The sequence below is a fragment of the Aspergillus candidus genome (genome assembly GCF_002847045.1).
Source record: "Aspergillus candidus strain CBS 102.13 unplaced genomic scaffold BDW47scaffold_18, whole genome shotgun sequence".
NCBI lineage: Eukaryota > Fungi > Ascomycota > Eurotiomycetes > Eurotiales > Aspergillaceae > Aspergillus > Aspergillus candidus.
Window position 1 is genome coordinate 96682 of NW_020194023.1, and position 16619 is coordinate 113300.

Below are 16619 nucleotides of genomic sequence, written 5' to 3' on the forward strand. Positions count from 1 at the left end.
CGCAGGCGTGATGTAACGGAGTGCGATCCTGTGAGTCTCTGCAATCAACCAAAACCCCTCTCCGTATCAGCAGACTTGCCACAGCCGCAGATCCGGCCTTGACTGCTACATGGAGAGGGGTAATGCCCTCCCCGAACGACTCTGTTATTTTGGCTCCTTTACTGAGGAGCAGGGAGACGACATCCTCGACTTTGTCCCCGTAACCAAGGAGGGCGTACGGCAAGATGGCTATACCGCTTTCATACCGGGCGTGGATGTCGGCGCCACAGCCAAGGAGGAGAGCGACCATTTCGACGTTTCCAAATTGAGCGGCCCAATGGAGTGGTGTCATGCCCCATCCCCGGCGAATATCCACGTCCATTTCCATGCCCAGAAGATTCCGCACGAACATCTGGCCCCACTCCATCAATCCCCATTCCAGGACGGCATGGCCATAGTTGAAGGTCTCGTGGATATCGGCCCCGCGGGAGAGTATCAGTTTCAAGGTACTCTCGTATCCGTTGAGCGCGGGGAATACCACGATCGGCACCTATCTGTTGTCTCTCTTGTGAATATCGGATCCCGCGTTCAGAAGCAATTGCACTACTGCGTCATGGCCGCAGGATGCCGCCACAAAGACGGCAGTGGCGCCATTGCCGTCTCTGTCTGAGACGTCGACGTCACCCTCCAAAAGAAGGCTGACCACCGGCGCATGGCCAGCTCGGGAGGCAACGTGCAGGGCTGTTGTCGAAATCCCTCCGTATCCTGTTCGCTCCGCCACGTCCGCCCCGCTGTCCATGAGCTGTTGGACTGCGTGATAGTGTCCAAAGTAGCATCGCACCTGGAGGTCCGTGTAGTGTATGGGGCGCTCAGTAGTTTCTTTGCTCAGCAGCCAGTCGACATGGAACCACGTTCGAAAGCACTTCGCTCGCGTGTTGCACAGTTTGAATGTCAGCTGCATGGTCTCTGAATGCGCGGGGATGTCAGCTTCTCGGAGGTGGGTGGTCCAGAACGATGCGGCATAAGAAAAGAAGTGATATTGGCTCATGCACTGGCGCATAAGGCCTTCTAGGAAATGGTCTTCGAAGTGGGCGACTTGGCGACAGGCCGGATTGTATCCCAGGAGCTCGGTCTCAAAATAACCAAGCAGCCGGTACCATACGCATCGCTCCGCCAAGATGGTTTTCGATTCTACAAGACGGAGGGACCCTTTCCATGGCACCTCTACTCTTTCAGTCTTCGAGGTCTCGGTACTCACAAGCAATTCTCTGGCTGTTTGGTGAACGAGATAGACTGTGGATTCAATCACGCGAACGAAGACGCCGCAGAGTCTTCTCACTGTCTGCTCGATATTGGGCTCCAGGTATGAGTCTAGGGCCTGGACGGATTAAGGGGCACGCCGGATGGAGAAGGCGACGTTTAGCTCGCGGAGGGAAAGGGGCCGGGCCGCCGCTACTATAATATGAAGCATCTCCTTGGCCTTTTCAGGGCTCGTAGACTTCTCCAATATTCTCGAAAAGATCTCGTCCAGCGTACTTGGTAATGTGCTAAGCATTTCATCCAGGACACTCCGGGACGCCATGGCGCTCTCGTCGATTATTTGCATAATGAGAGATACCCACAAGAACGTCCGGTCGGCGTTTGTGAGGAGCCGTTCGACCAAGGATCGGTGCACCGCGTCCGAGATGCCCTTACGGGCAGAAATGTCTTGCATTCGCAGATTGACGACCCGCTCAACGTCTTTCGTTGTGGCGGAGATCTCCTGTTCCAGCTCGAGTCGCGTGGACGGCAATGAATTGACCAAGGCTCTGTCCGGACGGCCTGTAGCTAGAATCTTGAACGACGCGTGGGCTGAGATGGAGTCAAAACCTGCTAGCGTAGTGAATAACAAGACACTGCTGGAGTCGTGGCATTCGTCGAGGGCGTCAATGACACATACGACAGGGCCGCACCTCGAATCAGCGAGCGAAGCAGTGAAGATACTCCAGAGGGAACTGAAATCATCCGCGAGTTTGACACCCTTATTCTGATATTCTGGTAGAGCATGCTTGAATAGAGCTGGCCTAGCGGTGAACAGCTGATGGACAAGGGTGCTGATGGCCAATGTGGCACTATTCCACTTCTCATTATTATGCCGGAAGAAGAACGAGCAGACGGTCTCTGCACGATCGTCATCTGCTTGTTCGGATTTCAGACGATCGGCCACAAACGAAGCAAGGTGAGACTTTCCGCAGCCCGGATGGCCCGAGATCCACAGGAATCTTGACTGACTATCCTCCTGCCAGCGACGATACGTGGGACGGTGCAATCGCCAATCGCAGGTGCCCTCGACAGGAGTGATCGCTCGTCCATTGTTAAACGCCCGGGCTTACATGGCTGAGCACGATCCTGGTGTCTCCAATGAATTCTCCTCCATTGGTCTTGCGTATTTTACCTCTGGAGGGTGGAATGTAGGGAAGAGCCTGGAATAGTCTCCATGAATCAGATGAGCAGAACCTATGACAATTTGTAGGCGAATATGATTGTAGTTAGTAGGAAGATGGGAAGATATGACGGGTTTTTGCCTAGGTGTTAATATGATTGCATTTGAACATGCCAGTAGAGGATTGAGAATTATGTGAGGAAACGGAGGGAAACAGTCAAAACATTGATGATTTTGATGATCATTTACGTAGATACTAGAAGTTGCAGACGAGTGAAGTAGTCGCAAAACATGAAGAGTCACAACCAAACGTGTGGGGAAAGAACCCTGGAAATCAGCTGACATGTGCTGATTATGTTCACTATTCACTATTCAACAAAATTTAATCCGCAGTATAGATAAAGAACTTCATGATAAAAGTCTTCCGAAACAGACTGCTGACCTTATAGCAACTGCTCCACTACGTCCAAGCTATAATCTACTGTCACACTAAATATAGGGTTACTTTTAGACGCCTGAAGTGCCATGATATATATTGTAGCTAAGTGGTCGCCTCTCTTTTGATGCACATTGATGTGTAGATTAATTGCCAAAAAATATAGCATCGAAAATACCCTGAATTTTGTCGCAATATAGATAAGATTGCCTACTTAGCATATTGCTATTTCCACAATCTAATAAAAAACCCGACAGCATCTCCACGGAGTCCATAGATCGACACAGGGTTAAGTCTGCAGAATTTTTCCACACTTCCTCTCGAACAGGCTAGCCTCGTAGACATTCTCGAGCTATACCAGTACAAGTAGGACAGTAGTCATGGTCCAACAGCCTTATATCCACATAGTTCTAATCAAGGTATAATTAGCAACCAACCCCTGCTCCCATCTCAATCAAAACTGTATAATTATGTCCTCCACATTTTTGCCACATGTCCTAGCCGAGGAGCATGAACGCCGTTACGGGGACCAATCTATTATACTTTACCGGTGTCTACATGTCGAGCAGTAGCTTCAAAGCCTGCCAAACTAACCGACTCTCCAAAACAACGGCTCGAACTTTATCCCAGGTCCTGGAATCCATCAATCTCCGATCTTTACAAAAATCCTGCAAGCAAGCTAGAGCCTAGTATACACCACGAGTCCAGTCCAGTCCAGCGCCACTCCCCTATCCAGACCGGCATCGGAGCTCCCTCTCACGCCTCCACTTGATGCTACGAGAGTGGACCCCCTTCACTTCCCGAGACGGATGCCGGGCGGCATATCCGAGCATCTCGACTCTGTCCTATTTCGGAAAATGATCTTGAATATCCTTTCCTGTCTTGGGCTGACCGCTGTTGGGGTTAGTTATGTGGGGCCCGCCTCTTACTCCACGTATTTATTGTTTGTAATTTGTCGGTTGCGAGTTGAGATTAAGGGGCTTGGGCATACTTGATTCTGCCTTGTCTGTTTCAGTTTTGAGAAGTGTGGAGAGAGAGGTTTTTGTGGGATGTTGTCTGTTTATGTGACCCCGTGGGATGGATGATGTTGAAGGGTTGAACGTATAGGTCATGCCATACTATCGTATGATGTCTAATTAATAGTTGTAAAAAAGCAGTCAAAACCCACCCCAAACCGGTATAAGAACACCAATCACAAAGGAAATAATATCTGAAATAACCGCAAAAACAAGCAGAAACCAAAGGGAAAAGCATAAAAGAAAAGGGGGAGACAGAGAGAGGGGAATAAATCAATCCCTCTCCACAATCGTCTCATTCACGACTTTAATGCCCCGTCCGTCATAAGGACCGTCTGGCCCCTTAGCCCCCACCAACCGCTCCTCCCCACTTATCGTCTGCCAGTTCGACTCCCCCACCCCCAACGGGTGCCGGAACCGCTTCTTCTTCCCGCTGTACGCCGTCGACGAGAACGCGCCCGGAGCCCCCGACAGCTCGTAGTTGCGACCGTAGGAGCTGGGACCGTGGGAGGACATGACCAGGCCGGCACGACGCAGGCCACGACGGATTAGTGGGTACACCATGGGGAGGTTGCCGATAATGACGGCGACGAAGGTCTCGCGGCAGGCCCAGCTGCCGGCTTGTTGGGCACCGTCTGCGCCAGCCTATACACACGTATAGATTAGCATGGTGGTTAAATTGTATTGGGAGAGGGGGACGGACAGTTACGATCAACACGCAGCGGAGAATGCCGGCTGTCATGACGAAGATACCTCCGCTGAACATGAGGAGGAGTTCGCATTTTTCGCGGATGGGGAGGCGGGCTTTGAAGAGGACCTGATTTTGTTAGTTTCTTGTTCATCCCAGTATGATGTAGGATAGGATAGGTGTTGAGGAATACCGGCAGCGGAATCGAGATCAGGTAAATGTCGGTCACGACGTTCAGAACCACCGTCACGTAGACGTCGATGTGAGACACGGCCGGTTGACAGTAGTTGCCCGGGTCGGGGTAGATCTGCCAGTTTTTGTGCATGGGAAAGCAGCCGAACAAGATGGAGCAGATGACAGCGATGTAGGTTACGCCGATCATAATGTATGCGATGTGAATGCGACGACGCATGTTGACCAGGCCGATCCTATATCCGTCAGTCATTCGAACATGCCGATATATTGATGGAGCTCAAGTTCAAGTAGGGTACACACGTCAGTCGCGAATAAAAAACAGCCATGCAAGCCTTAAGCAACCACAACAACGAGGTATACAAAGACCACCCGATGACCTGCGTCTTGGACCCCCCCACGCGCAGGGCAAACTCCGGGCTCTCGGGTGTGAGCGAGAGCGCCTTGCGCTCGGCGTCGGTCATGGCATTGTTGGCGAGCCCGTGCCACCAGGCACCGACGCAGTAGGCGGCCCCTGTCTCAAACCCGTAGACCACGGCGGCCAGCGGCATCAGGTAGTCATCGACTTGGAAGTTCTTGGGGCCGGTGATGATCCATCGGGAGACCACGCGGAGGATGATGAAGAGGACGGCGAGGGCGAGGAGGGTGAAGGCCTCGACGACGAAGTCCTCCTGCGCGGACATTGCTCCTCGTCTTCTTCTTATTCTTTTGCTCTTATCCTTTTCCGATCGCAGATGAGGATCTATAAAATGATAGGCCTGAATAAGGTCAAACGAGGGTGGGTTCAAACGGCATCTGGCCACAGTCCAAATGCAAGATAGTCAGCATGGGAGGAGATGTTTTAAGTAGATGCTATGCCTGGGCACAGCCCGCACAGCCTGACGACCGATTCTCCAACTGCCGCCATGCTGGCGCATTCCGATCGGCGCAGGGAGCAGGATTGCAGATTGTGACGGACAGACTAGCTGGGTCTTTCCAGGGGATGGCCAGACTAGCAGGGATGGAACGATGCCCAGTACAGGAGCATCCACTCGCTCGGGATGGCAATGTCCGGAGTAGGCAGTAGAGAACGTTCCCCATGAGTGGGACGAGGCCAACGGTGGCCTCCTGTTGCAGTGGGCTAGGCGAAGGGCTACGATGGAAATAGCAATAGAAGGAGATGGTGAGACAGCGGGTGGGGACACCATCTTCGAAGGATTCGGAACCATGCAGGTCGGGGTTCAATTATAGCCCGTCAGCACCCAATATTTCTGCAGGACGAGGAGGATCAAATGGTTGTTGTGGAGCGCGCCGTGCCAACCGTCGCCCCACAGGGGGGGGGTTCGATATAAGACCAATCAGGCCAGCTAACCCTAACTGACCTCGTGTTAGAACATTCCCCAGCCGCCTCAATGTCAATTCTGACAGGGTCTGCGGAGATCGACCACCGACGGTTCGACGTTAGCCGGATATTAGCCCGTTCAACGTCGGGGAATAAAAGAAATTAGACACGTTTTGTGCTGTGATCGTCCAGCCCCATTCCAAGCGCGCCCTTGCTGGCCTCGGGGATGTATCCGACCCTCCTCTTCACGCCCCTCACCTCCCCCACCCCGTAAGACTTCTTCCTCCCTTTTTTCCCTCCCCTATTCTCTCTTTCGTTCTTCTTCTCAGGAGCATATATCCGTCCCCCCACCACCCCTGTCCTCCTTCTCAACAAGGACACCCAACTCAACCATGGAGCAAAAAGACATCACCATCGTGGGCGCCGGATGGGCCGGCCTCGCGGCCCTGCGCACCATGCGCGAAACCCACCCCGACGCCTCCCTCCTCCTCCTAGACGACTCGTCCTCCATCGGCGGCGTCTGGGCCAAACACCGCCTCTACTCCGGCGTCAAGTCCAACAACATGCGCGGCACCTACGAGTACAGCGACTTCCCGATGGACGACTCGTTCGGCGTGAAGGAAGGCGAGCACATCCCCGGCGCCGTCATCCAGCAGTACATGGAGCGCTTCGTGGAGCATTTCAACGTCGCCTCCTGCATCCGGCTCTCCACAGCCGTCACGGACGCCGAGCAGCAAGCCGACGACAAAGACGGCTGGATCCTCCGCACGCGCAGCACCGTCGACGAGTCCGTCAACACCATAGCCACCAAAAAGCTCGTCGTTTGCACCGGCATCACCTCCAAGCCCTACATGCCGACCCTCGCGGGCCAAGAAACCTTCGAGCGCCCCATCCTCCACATCAGCAGTCTCCGCGTGCAACAAGACCAGATCCTGCACGCCGGCAAGACCATCGCCGTCTACGGCGGCACCAAATCCGCCTGGGACGCGGTCTACGCCGCCGCCACAGCAGGCTGCAAAGTCGAGTGGATCATCCGCGACAACGGCCACGGCCCAACCTGGATGGCGCCCCCCTACGTGACCCCCATGAAGCGCTGGCTCGAGAAGCTCGTCACCACGCGCCTCCTCACCTGGTTCTCGCCCTGCATCTGGGGTCCCGCCGACGGCAGCCCCACCGCGCGCTCCCTCCTGCACAACACGCGCGTCGGCCGCGCCATCGTCGACGCCTTCTGGAGCACCCTCGAGTCGGACGTCGTCTCCGCCAACAACTACGACGCGCACCCGGAGACAGCCAAGCTCCGACCCTGGATCTCCCCCTTCTGGATCGCCTCGGGCCTCTCCATCCTCAACTACAAGCAGGACTTCTTCTCCCTGCTGACCGCCCCGGACTCCCTCGTCTCCATCCACATCGACCGCATCACCACCCTCTCCTCAAACGGCACCATCACCCTCGCCAACTCCGCCGACCCGTCCACCCCCACCGACTCCCCCGAGTCTTCCTCGCCCTCCTTCCCCTCCGACCCCGCCACCCCCACAACCCTCCACGCAGACGCCCTCGTCCTCGCAACGGGCTGGCAAGCGCACTCCCCGCCCATCGCCTTCCACCTCCGCTCCCCCCAAACCACAACCCTCGGCTTCCCCTCCGACCCCGACCCCATCCCCTCCAGCATGGTCCAAGCCGCAACCGAAAACATCCTAGCCCGCTTCCCTCGCCTGGCAACACCCCCTCCCCAAAAATCATCCACCTACGCGCCCCTCGCATCCAACGCCCCGGCCTCCGCCTCCCACCCCATGCGCCTAACCCGCTTCATGGTGCCCCCCTCCCTCCTCAACACGCACAACATCGCCTTCATGGGCCTCGCCATGACAATCAACACCACCATGCTCGCGCAAGCGCAGTCCCTCTGGGTCGCAGCGCACTTCAGCAACAAGCTGCGCATGCACCAGTGGGAGTCCTGCCCGGCCGACGTGCGCGCCACCGTCCAGCGCGATCTCTCCGAGTCCGGGCGCGAGCTGAAGTTCGACGAAGTCGACGTGCTGTGGGAGACTGCTCTGCATACCGAATTCGGCAAGCTGCGGTATCCCGGTGGGTTTGGCGCGCGGAACCCGGACTTTGTGTTCGATGCGCTGCCGTATGTGGATCTTTTGCTGCGGGATTTGGGCGTCGGTTGGGATCGCAATCGTGGGTTTTTGGGCAGGGTGGTGAAGAGTTATGGGATGGAGGATTATGTGGGGCTGCTTGGGGAGTGGATTCGGGTTAATGGGACTTCGGTTGTTGGGGGGTCTTCGGAGGTGTTGGTTGATGTGCGTGATGAGACGGAGGCTAAGAAGGAGGCTGAGAAGCAGGCTGCGATTGAGATTAGGGTTGAGGAGGCTCAGGTATGAGCCAAGTGATGAGGCGAGATATGAGCCAAGAAGGATATAGAGATGTACGATATTATATACTAATAATGCTGATTCCTGCAAGTTATGTTCATCCCAACGCCTACGTCTCACGTACTCGCTATGAAATACAATACAAGAATAGACAGTAAACACTACATCATTATCTGCTGGCCCTAACCCTCTTCCTTGACGTGATCCGTCTTGCTGTCCTTGCCACAGCCTTTGACGAGGACATGTCGCTATATAGTGTTAGTTTCTTATCTTTTATTCGGTAAGGTAAAGAGACAGAGAGAGGAGGGGCTACCTTCAACGCATCCTTTCGGGAGAAACTCTTGTCGCAATGGTTGCACGGAAACGGTTTCACCGACAGATGGATCCGCTTGTGTCGCTTGAGATCGTGGTTCCGGTTGAAGCTCTGCGGACACTGGTCGCACTTGAACGGCCGGTCCGTCGTCGGTCCTGGCCCGTGCCCGTGCGGCCCGTGTCCCGGTGGCGCATGCGGGTACATGTGTTGCATGCTCGCCACGTGTCCGCTGTTGAACCCAGCCGGCAGCATCCCCGCCTGCAGTCCACCCAGCAGCGACATCTGCCCGCCGGGGCTGTGGACGTTGGTCATCACGGGACCTGTCATCGCCGGCAGAGAGTACGACGGCCACGGCTGGCGCTGATGGTTGAGGTGGTATGGCGGCGCGTGCGGCGTCGACGCCACCCGTCCCACCCCGAGGCCCGTCCCGTACGGCGGGTACCCGCCCGGCGTTGGCGGGGTGGTCAGCAGGGGGCCCGTCCCGAAGCTGGGCGCCGACGACGACTTGGTCATGTAGGGGTCGTTGGACGGTAGGGGCGGCGGCGGGGCAGAACCCGGCGTGGTCGCGAACAACGCGGCCGGATGATGCGGGTGATGGGGTTGGTGGTGATGGTGGGACGACGGCGGCGGCGGTGGTTGCTGGTGGAAGGGAGGGAGCTGGTGCAGGTCGTACGACGGGGAGATCGACTCGACTCCCGGGGGGGAGGTCGTGTGGTGTGACGACTGCGGTTGATGGGGTGGACGGACGAACGCGTTGGGATGGGAGAAGGTGGGCCACGACGACCGGGAGCCGTAAGGGGTGTGGGCCCAATAGGTGTCACCCGGGGTGGAGGCGGCAGTGGAGGCGGTGGTGACGGGCGGGGCGGCGGAATCGGGCTGATGTGGCGGTTGGGTGTGTTGCTGGTGGTGGTGCGCTGCCGGGATCGGGTCCAGAAGACTGCTGACACTGCCCGGGTTGACAGCTGAAGCGGACGGGTACTTGACGGGGAGGGGGTTGAAGGAGGGCGCTGGAAGTTCGAAGCTGGGCAGCGCGGGCGCCGCGGGCCGTCGGGCGCTTAGAGGCGGTGGCGGCGACGGGTTCAGCGCCTCCAGCGCCGACCCCATCGCGGGCGGGATCGCGAGGGCCGCCAGATTGGCGGGTGCGTCGCGCGACACGGACGGGAACAACTCCACACCAGCCGCCGAGATGGACCCGTAGGGAACAAGCGTGGGATCAGCTCCCAACGCCCAAAAGCGGTTGCTGTTGTTGCTGTTGTTGTTGTTGCTGCTGCTGCTGCCGTTGCCAGACAGGCCCCCCGAGACGACAGGAGGATCCAGGAGGGGCGATGATCGCGTCTTGCGATCGATGAAATCGAGGGCAGAGGATGACAGATGGGTAGGAATGATGGATTTAAGAGAGAGTCATATCCTGAAAAGTAAGGATGACTGGGGTCAAAGAAAAAGAAACAGAAGGCGGCGATCAACCAGACATGGCCTGAGGAAACCAGGGACCCGAGATCGCGTCGGACCCACGACAATCACGGTCAAACGAACAGGTCAATCTAGAGGAACGGAAAGGAAGGGTTGTGGGCAGAGATGCATGAAGATCGACAGGAGAAAGAAGTGGAGCGGACAGCTGACAGGGAGAGTATTTACTAATAAAAGGATTGGAGAGGAAGAGAAAAGGAAGGGAAAAAGGGAAAGGGAAAAAAAATTGGGAACGAGAGAAGGGAAAATCGAAATCAAATAAAATAGAAAATAGAAAATGAAAGTAAAAATTGAGAAGTAAAAAAACAGGATAGAAAATAGAAAAGAAAAATATAAAAGATATGATAGAAAAATAAGATCAAACCCCAAAAAGGAAATGGAACGAAAAGAAAAGCGAAACACAACAAACAAATCAGAAGAGGTTATATATAGTGATGATCAGTCAACCCTGACTCTCCAACCCAATCCCGTCCGATCAAACAGTCCAACGCCCAAGAGGGAATGACACGATTCAATAGGAATGCACGGGGGGGGAAGAAGGATGAATGACGAGTGGAAAAGAAGCAGATCGATCCGACTCGAACCGGGGAGGGGAAGGAGGGGGGAAGAAAGATGGGTTTGGATGGAGGAGGAAACCAGAGAGGAAGAGGAGGGAGGGAAGAGGAGAGAAGAGGAGAGTTGGGAGAGTTAGAGAGTTAGAGATAGAGAAAGAGATAGAGAAAGAGAAAGAGAGAGAGAAAGAGGAGGGAAAGAAAGGGAAGATAAAATCAAAGTTTCCCGACCGGTCTGGCCCTGCGGGGGAAAAGAAGATTATAAGGATGGAATTGATTGGAACTGGGTGGTGTAATATGGTACGGCTGATACCGTACCATATTATACCATACTGTACCATAACTAACTACTGGTTGACTTGACTACTGGCCTACTGGCTAATGGCTACTGACCTATACTGGAGGGTACTATACTCCTGAGGTCCCATTCGGTGATCCTTTGGTACAGGCGAGGGTTATAGTGATGGATATCCATCCGGATCGTCTGGATGGGAACTCCTCACGTGGTTGACAGCGGTTCATCCACGGATCCCTCAAATCCACATGAAGATCCCGATCGATCTTCCCACCACCCCCCCCTTTTTGCTGGGAAGATGAATCACCAGTTTGACCGATCGGCCCTGGATGGTGGAGCCAAATAAGCTTAGTTGGGACGATCCTGATCGTCCGACTGGAAGTTCAGAAGTGTCCCGTCTATATAATATATAACTACGGAGTATATGGAGGAGTATGGATTAGGACAGACTACAGACGATGTACCCTTAGGACATACCCCCGTTAAACGAGGATCTGATCTGATGGAGGATACTACCTAACTCTTGGGAGGATCCTTCTCAGACCAATCTGAGGAATCGCCCCAAAACCCCTGAACCATCAGACAAAGAATGAAACTCGTATTGCCTCCGCACGGATGCACACCTGGACCAACCGGGTCGCATCGCTCGGACAATACGAGACTAGTTTGGTTGAATTATGATATTTTATTTCAGGAAATATAAAAAGTAAGAAAATCAAACATTCCCCTCCTTCCTTCCTGTTATTTTTTCTCCTTTTCTGCCTTTTTCTTTCTGCCTTGATTATACATCATTATATAATTTGGTTAGGCTCATAATTTTTTATCCATCTATCTTTTTACTTATTTTTATCTATGTTGCCTTGTTCATGTTTGTTTATTTGTTTATTTATCTTTATATCTAATTTACTTAGTTATTTATCATATATCTATCTATTTAATTACTATTATTATTATTGACGTTTATTTATAAGTCATCTGAATCATGTGAACCAACCCATCCATGGTTCTCAGTCCTGACAGCCGACGAACCCTGCCTATCACATCCCGCCCTTTGTCTTTCCCCCCTCGACAAATCAAGCGAGCATCTCGACCAGACTATCGATCTCGATGGGCCAACCCAGACCATTCCAGATCCCGGGTCAGACCATCCACTTGATCAACTGTGATGCATCATGGAGTCCCTCGCGTCAATACTTTCTTGACTTTTTCTTGAGTTGGTCAATAATCGATTGAATAGTATTTGCCAGTGGGTTGGATTCCAGGAATGGTCGGATATTAATCATGTAATAATATGGGAGTTACCACATAATATATAGAATGTTCATGAGATTATACTAAAACATATCAAATGTATTATATAAGTATACTGACCTCGCACAAGATATCCTCAATTGAGATCACGTCGGACCGTGGCGCCGCCTCCCTGGAAAGGCGCTTCTTGTGGCGCAGTCTTAATCCCGCCATCGTCAACATCATCTCTCTATTCTTCTTCCCCTCCCTCCTCACGATAGACCCCATACTTGTACCGACTCCCCGGATGATCCGCCCGAAGCTCCCGCTGTCCCACCCCGTAGATCTTCTCCCGCGCCGTCAGCCCTTCCCCTTCTCCTCCCCCATCCACTGCCGGAGGCAGTGGTGCCTCCCCATACACCCCACGCCGCCTCAACTCCGGAATCAAGAACTCCACGACCTCCTCAAACGTCCCCGGCGTAGTCACATACCCCAGATTAAACCCATCGAGATCCGCCTCGCGCACCCACCTCTCCAATTCATCCGCCACCCGCTCCGCACAGCCCACCCCGACGGGTCCCAAGCCCCCCACAGCCGCCCGCTCCGCCACCAGCCGCGGCGTCCACGCTCGCCCCTTCCCCCCCGTCTCCCCAGCTTCCTCCAGCGGCGCCGTCAGCGTCTCCATCAAACTCGTAATCCGGTTCCCCTCCGTCGAATCCCCCGCCGTGATCTCCTGGTCCAGCGGAATCCGCGAGATGTCGATCCCCGTCCACCCCGAGAAGAGAACTAGTCCGCCGATGATGGATGCGTTCGCGCGCGCCGCGTCGTACTTCGCTTGGGCTTCGGCGTCCGTGCGGCCCACTATCGGTGTGAATGTTGCGAAGACCTTGATGGAGCGCGGGTCGCGGCCGCGTTCAGCGGCTAGTTGGCGGATGTGGGCGATTTTGGGCCGGAGGACGGACGCGGAGTGGCCCGAGACGAAGATCGCTTCGGCGTGCGTGGCGGCGAAGGAGGATCCCGCGCTGGAGGTGCCTGCTTGGAAGAGGAAGGGTGTGCGTTGGGGCGATGGGTCGACGATGTGTGGCGTGTTGAGCTGGAAGTATTTGCCTTTGTGGTTGATGGGGCGGATTTTGGACGGGTCGGCGTAGGTGTCTGTTGATGGGGTCGGGTTTATGGCGTCGGGCGCCCAGGATGATTCCCATAGTCTGTTTGCTTTAGTTTCTTATTTACATTATTTAGGTCGGGGGAGTGTAGGGAGAATGGGTGGGGATAGGTACTTGTAAACAACCCGCATATACTCGTCGGCCTGCGCATACCGCTCGTCGTGCTCAATCGGTGAGTCCAACCCGATCGCCTTGAACGCGGCTTTCTTCCACGATGTGACGATGTTCCATCCAATGCGCCCGTCTGTTAGATGGTCGAGTGTTGAGAAGCGTTTTGCCAGTAAGAACGGCGGCTCGAAGGACGTCGACGCTGTGATGCCAAAGGCGAGGTTCTTCGTCACGGCTGCCATGGCGGAAATGGGCTAGTCGTTTATTAACTTCTTCCCTTCCATTCCCTTGAGTGTCTTTCTGAAAGACAACGGAAAGTATAGTAAGCAAGAAACATACAATAGTCGGATCCGTAACAGGCCACTGCGCCCCGCGCCGAATACACTCATCTAGCTTCCCCTCGTAGGTATCATACCCGCCGTATGTATCAGCCAAGAACAGGGCGTTGAACCCCCCGCGCTCGAGAAGCTTAGCTAGGTCCGTCCAGTAGCTGAGTTTGCGCTTTGTGGCAGAGCGATCGGCTGGGTTCTGGTTGGTAGCTTTTAGCTTTGCTTGACTTATATATATACATGCACCTTATAGAGAGAGTTGATGTATTGAAAGAGACTCACCTTCCATTGTCCCGGCGATAAATGTCCCACAGTGCACATGTCAAAGGCATTGAGGAGGATTTGTTTCTTGGGACTGTTGTCGGTGCTTGGGGGTTGAATGTCGCCCATTGTGAGTTGTGTTGTTGCTCTGTTTGTTGACGTGCAATTGTATGTGTGGTAGGTATTCAATTGTTGGTTATGAACTTTGTTGGTGTTGTGTCGTGTTGGTGTTGATTGATTTATAACTTGTGATATGGTCAGGTTATGAGTGTTAATTTGTTGGTTTATACAGTTGGTTCAAGGACAACCCCGCACACGCCATCGGGGAAGCCCATCGCGTAACTGATGTCGACGCGCGTGTCTATGAGGAGTATGTCGTGATTGTCTCCGCATTGGACGTGCTCTTATCGTTATCTGGGTGTGATTGTTGGGAGGGGCCTATATACTGCTATCTTTGTTCCAGTTACTTGAGGTCAATCTGAGTTCGAAGTAGGTGGTTCCCTGGATGATTTAATGGATAATACATGTGGATCAAGAGCTCAATAAATTCTTCATAACTTTGAATCGAATATATCGTCTGCAGTAGTAGACAGGCACCACCTCGCTCAGAATTCAAACCGATGTTAATTGCATTGAGGGTCCCATCAAAAAGCTGGTGCTAGACACAATGGACCCCCTGCCAAAGCTACAGGTATTGCACCTCGTAGCCTGACACTGACGCAGGCATTACTGCCGTATATTTGCGCTAAGAATTTAGGACACCAGGCAATAGCTTGGATGGGCCTTTTTCCAGTTTCCCTGTGGCTGCTGAGCCTGGTTGAGCGTGGTGTAGATGACTGGATTGACTGGACTCACTCACTGAACGGTGGAGGCTGGGTGCACTACAATCCCTCAAAGTCATTCTAATGATGATGCTGGAACGGGAAATATACCCGAGCTTTCTTGGTGTCGATTGCAGTTTATCAATCTGTGGTACGTATATGTCCAACGGAGATCAATTGTGTCCACCCCCCAGGCTTATAATGACTGCCTGACAGAAACATAGGAAAAGACTTATTCACTCGACAGAGACCTGCATTAGCTGTCCGCCCTGAAATGAATCTCAAGACACTGGACAAGTTGGATCCACACGCATATGCCCATCGAGCTGCAGTACAGCTGATCAGATATGGTTTCTACCATACCAGTCCATAAAAACAGAGTACAGTGTGAAAGACTGTCGAGAACCGGGCTAGTGGTCATCTGTATTTGACGCCCCGGTCTATCTGATGAGCCACTAGGTTCAGAAATGAAGACCACAGGAAGGGCATACCGAGGCTTTAGATAGCCATGTGGCTTTCAACGCCGACAGCTCCGCTGCAAGTAATCTGGCAGTAGTACCCTTTGGGTCCTACCAGCTTCCGAGCCATGCGACTGGCCATCGCGCAAATGCCACAACATATTGTGCCAAGCGAACAAGCTGGTGTATTATCCGCTTATTCCCCGGGATAGCCTCACACATATGTTTTCGAATGATCCGATGGCCTCGGGCAGCTGCCTCAGGCAGCGGCGCTGCATCTTGGCTCCGCGAAGTTGCGGCTGCGAAAGGAAGGCCGAGTCGGCGAACATATCAGTGACATTTGATGCGATGGCACTATGTTCAGCTCCGGGGACAAAGCTATCAGGGCCGAAGCTGGGTTTTGTTAGCTGTGTATCTCGCAAGAGAGAACCAGCGGCCGAGACAGCGGCCACTAATCTTTGACAGCAAATTCTTCACATTTCTGCGCTTCTCTCCGCGACGGTCTGACGACCACGAGTGCGACTGCCGAGCTTACAGTCCAGGCATCAATCTGGCCGATGCGAGTGGTTAAACAGGATGGTTACTCCAAACGGAGGTGTCAACCACCTTGCGGGTTTGAGTGTGGTGTTTTCGTCGCCAAGTGAGTAGTATTTATCTGCTGGCACAATGCGGGCATCACCGAAAGAAGAATGGAATAAGGCAGTGAGGAGAAAGTATGCGAGGTAGCGCTTCAAGCCGAAGTGTAAGATGGACCTACAACCCCATTTAGTAATGGCGGCGCACTGCTTCTTCTGCCCTACTGCCCTACTCCGTAGATACAACGAAGACATGCAGCTTCTAGCTGGCCAACCACTGCCGCGACCCACCGATTAAAATGCCAATTGTGTCTTCACTCAAGACCCGCTTGCATAACCCAAAACTGGGTCCCATGACGCAGCAGCGCGGTCTCTCATCTGGTAGGGCGACTAACCCCGAGAGATCGGCAGATCGTCACAACCCCGAATCGGTAAACACTTTCCACCACCAGTGCAGTAGCGTTATTGGCGACTAAGAAAGTGGGGTGGAGACCCCAGCAATCCACACCCAGCCAAACTCAGTTTCGTGAGAAACCCCACTCGTCCCGCCTGCGCCCTGACCCGACGAACCCTGGATCCGGTCGGTTGGTGGGCCACAGCCAGGGCTCACATCCCGTTG

The 16619-nt window shown here is 53.9% G+C and overlaps 7 protein-coding genes across 7 annotated transcripts; 3 read left to right on the forward strand and 4 right to left on the reverse strand.

Annotated features, from left to right (window-relative positions):
- The first annotated feature begins 1444 nt into the window (after positions 1-1444).
- On the forward strand, positions 1445-2178 carry BDW47DRAFT_21638 (uncharacterized protein). The gene has a single exon (XM_024818469.1). The coding sequence runs from the start codon at positions 1560-1562 to the stop codon at positions 2007-2009; it is 450 nt and encodes a 149-aa protein (XP_024672629.1). The 5' UTR covers positions 1445-1559; the 3' UTR covers positions 2010-2178.
- A 1142-nt stretch (positions 2179-3320) lies between these two features.
- BDW47DRAFT_104570 (uncharacterized protein) lies at positions 3321-3908 on the forward strand. The gene has a single exon (XM_024812356.1). It carries the CDS (start codon positions 3647-3649, stop codon positions 3830-3832), a length of 186 nt encoding a protein of 61 aa, XP_024672630.1. The 5' UTR covers positions 3321-3646; the 3' UTR covers positions 3833-3908.
- Positions 3909-3933: 25 nt separating this feature from the next.
- On the reverse strand, positions 3934-5799 carry BDW47DRAFT_21647 (uncharacterized protein). The gene is made up of 4 exons (XM_024818471.1): positions 5037-5799; positions 4735-4969; positions 4557-4670; positions 3934-4498 (listed from the first exon to the last, which is right to left on the reverse strand). The coding sequence occupies exons 1-4, from the start codon at positions 5414-5416 to the stop codon at positions 4127-4129; spliced, it is 1101 nt and encodes a 366-aa protein (XP_024672631.1). The 5' UTR covers positions 5417-5799; the 3' UTR covers positions 3934-4126.
- A 647-nt stretch (positions 5800-6446) lies between these two features.
- On the forward strand, positions 6447-8438 carry BDW47DRAFT_117104 (flavin-binding monooxygenase-like protein; the record flags this gene model as incomplete). Its single annotated transcript, XM_024815033.1, has 2 exons — positions 6447-8309; positions 8370-8438. 2 exons carry the CDS (start codon positions 6447-6449, stop codon positions 8436-8438), a joined length of 1932 nt encoding a protein of 643 aa, XP_024672632.1.
- A 45-nt stretch (positions 8439-8483) lies between these two features.
- BDW47DRAFT_21653 (putative C2H2 finger domain protein) lies at positions 8484-9966 on the reverse strand. The gene is made up of 2 exons (XM_024818472.1): positions 8743-9966; positions 8484-8677 (listed from the first exon to the last, which is right to left on the reverse strand). Exons 1-2 carry the CDS (start codon positions 9844-9846, stop codon positions 8612-8614), a joined length of 1170 nt encoding a protein of 389 aa, XP_024672633.1. The 5' UTR covers positions 9847-9966; the 3' UTR covers positions 8484-8611.
- A 2531-nt stretch (positions 9967-12497) lies between these two features.
- On the reverse strand, positions 12498-14275 carry BDW47DRAFT_131246 (xenobiotic compound monooxygenase, DszA family; the record flags this gene model as incomplete). Its single annotated transcript, XM_024817270.1, has 4 exons — positions 12498-13490; positions 13563-13810; positions 13896-14084; positions 14168-14275. 4 exons carry the CDS (start codon positions 14273-14275, stop codon positions 12536-12538), a joined length of 1500 nt encoding a protein of 499 aa, XP_024672634.1. The 3' UTR covers positions 12498-12535.
- Positions 14276-15208: 933 nt separating this feature from the next.
- On the reverse strand, positions 15209-15515 carry BDW47DRAFT_104581 (uncharacterized protein). Its single transcript, XM_024812357.1, has 2 exons — positions 15459-15515; positions 15209-15407 (listed from the first exon to the last, which is right to left on the reverse strand). The coding sequence occupies exon 2, from the start codon at positions 15386-15388 to the stop codon at positions 15224-15226; it is 165 nt and encodes a 54-aa protein (XP_024672635.1). The 5' UTR covers positions 15389-15407; positions 15459-15515; the 3' UTR covers positions 15209-15223.
- Between the last annotated feature and the right edge of the window lie 1104 nt (positions 15516-16619).

What these genes read in the sequence shown, in the direction of transcription:
- BDW47DRAFT_21647 (XM_024818471.1), bottom strand. Translation starts at nt 5,416, where the DNA reads ATGTCCGCGCAGGAGGACTTCGTCGTCGAGGCCTTCACCCTCCTCGCC. An exon ending in GTTTTTTATTCGCGACTGAC is followed by an intron (nt 4,970 to 5,036) that starts GTGTGTACCCTA and finishes TGACGGATATAG; the next exon opens with GATCGGCCTGGTCAACATGC. An exon ending in GCTGCGTGTTGATCGTAACT is followed by an intron (nt 4,499 to 4,556) that starts GTCCGTCCCCCT and finishes ACGTGTGTATAG; the next exon opens with GCTGGCGCAGACGGTGCCCA.
- BDW47DRAFT_21638 (XM_024818469.1), top strand. Translation starts at nt 1,560, where the DNA reads ATGGCGCTCTCGTCGATTATTTGCATAATGAGAGATACCCACAAGAAC.
- BDW47DRAFT_104581 (XM_024812357.1), bottom strand. Translation starts at nt 15,388, where the DNA reads ATGACCACTAGCCCGGTTCTCGACAGTCTTTCACACTGTACTCTGTTT.
- BDW47DRAFT_104570 (XM_024812356.1), top strand. Translation starts at nt 3,647, where the DNA reads ATGCCGGGCGGCATATCCGAGCATCTCGACTCTGTCCTATTTCGGAAA.
- BDW47DRAFT_21653 (XM_024818472.1), bottom strand. Translation starts at nt 9,846, where the DNA reads ATGGGGTCGGCGCTGGAGGCGCTGAACCCGTCGCCGCCACCGCCTCTA. An exon ending in CCCGAAAGGATGCGTTGAAG is followed by an intron (nt 8,678 to 8,742) that starts GTAGCCCCTCCT and finishes AACACTATATAG; the next exon opens with CGACATGTCCTCGTCAAAGG.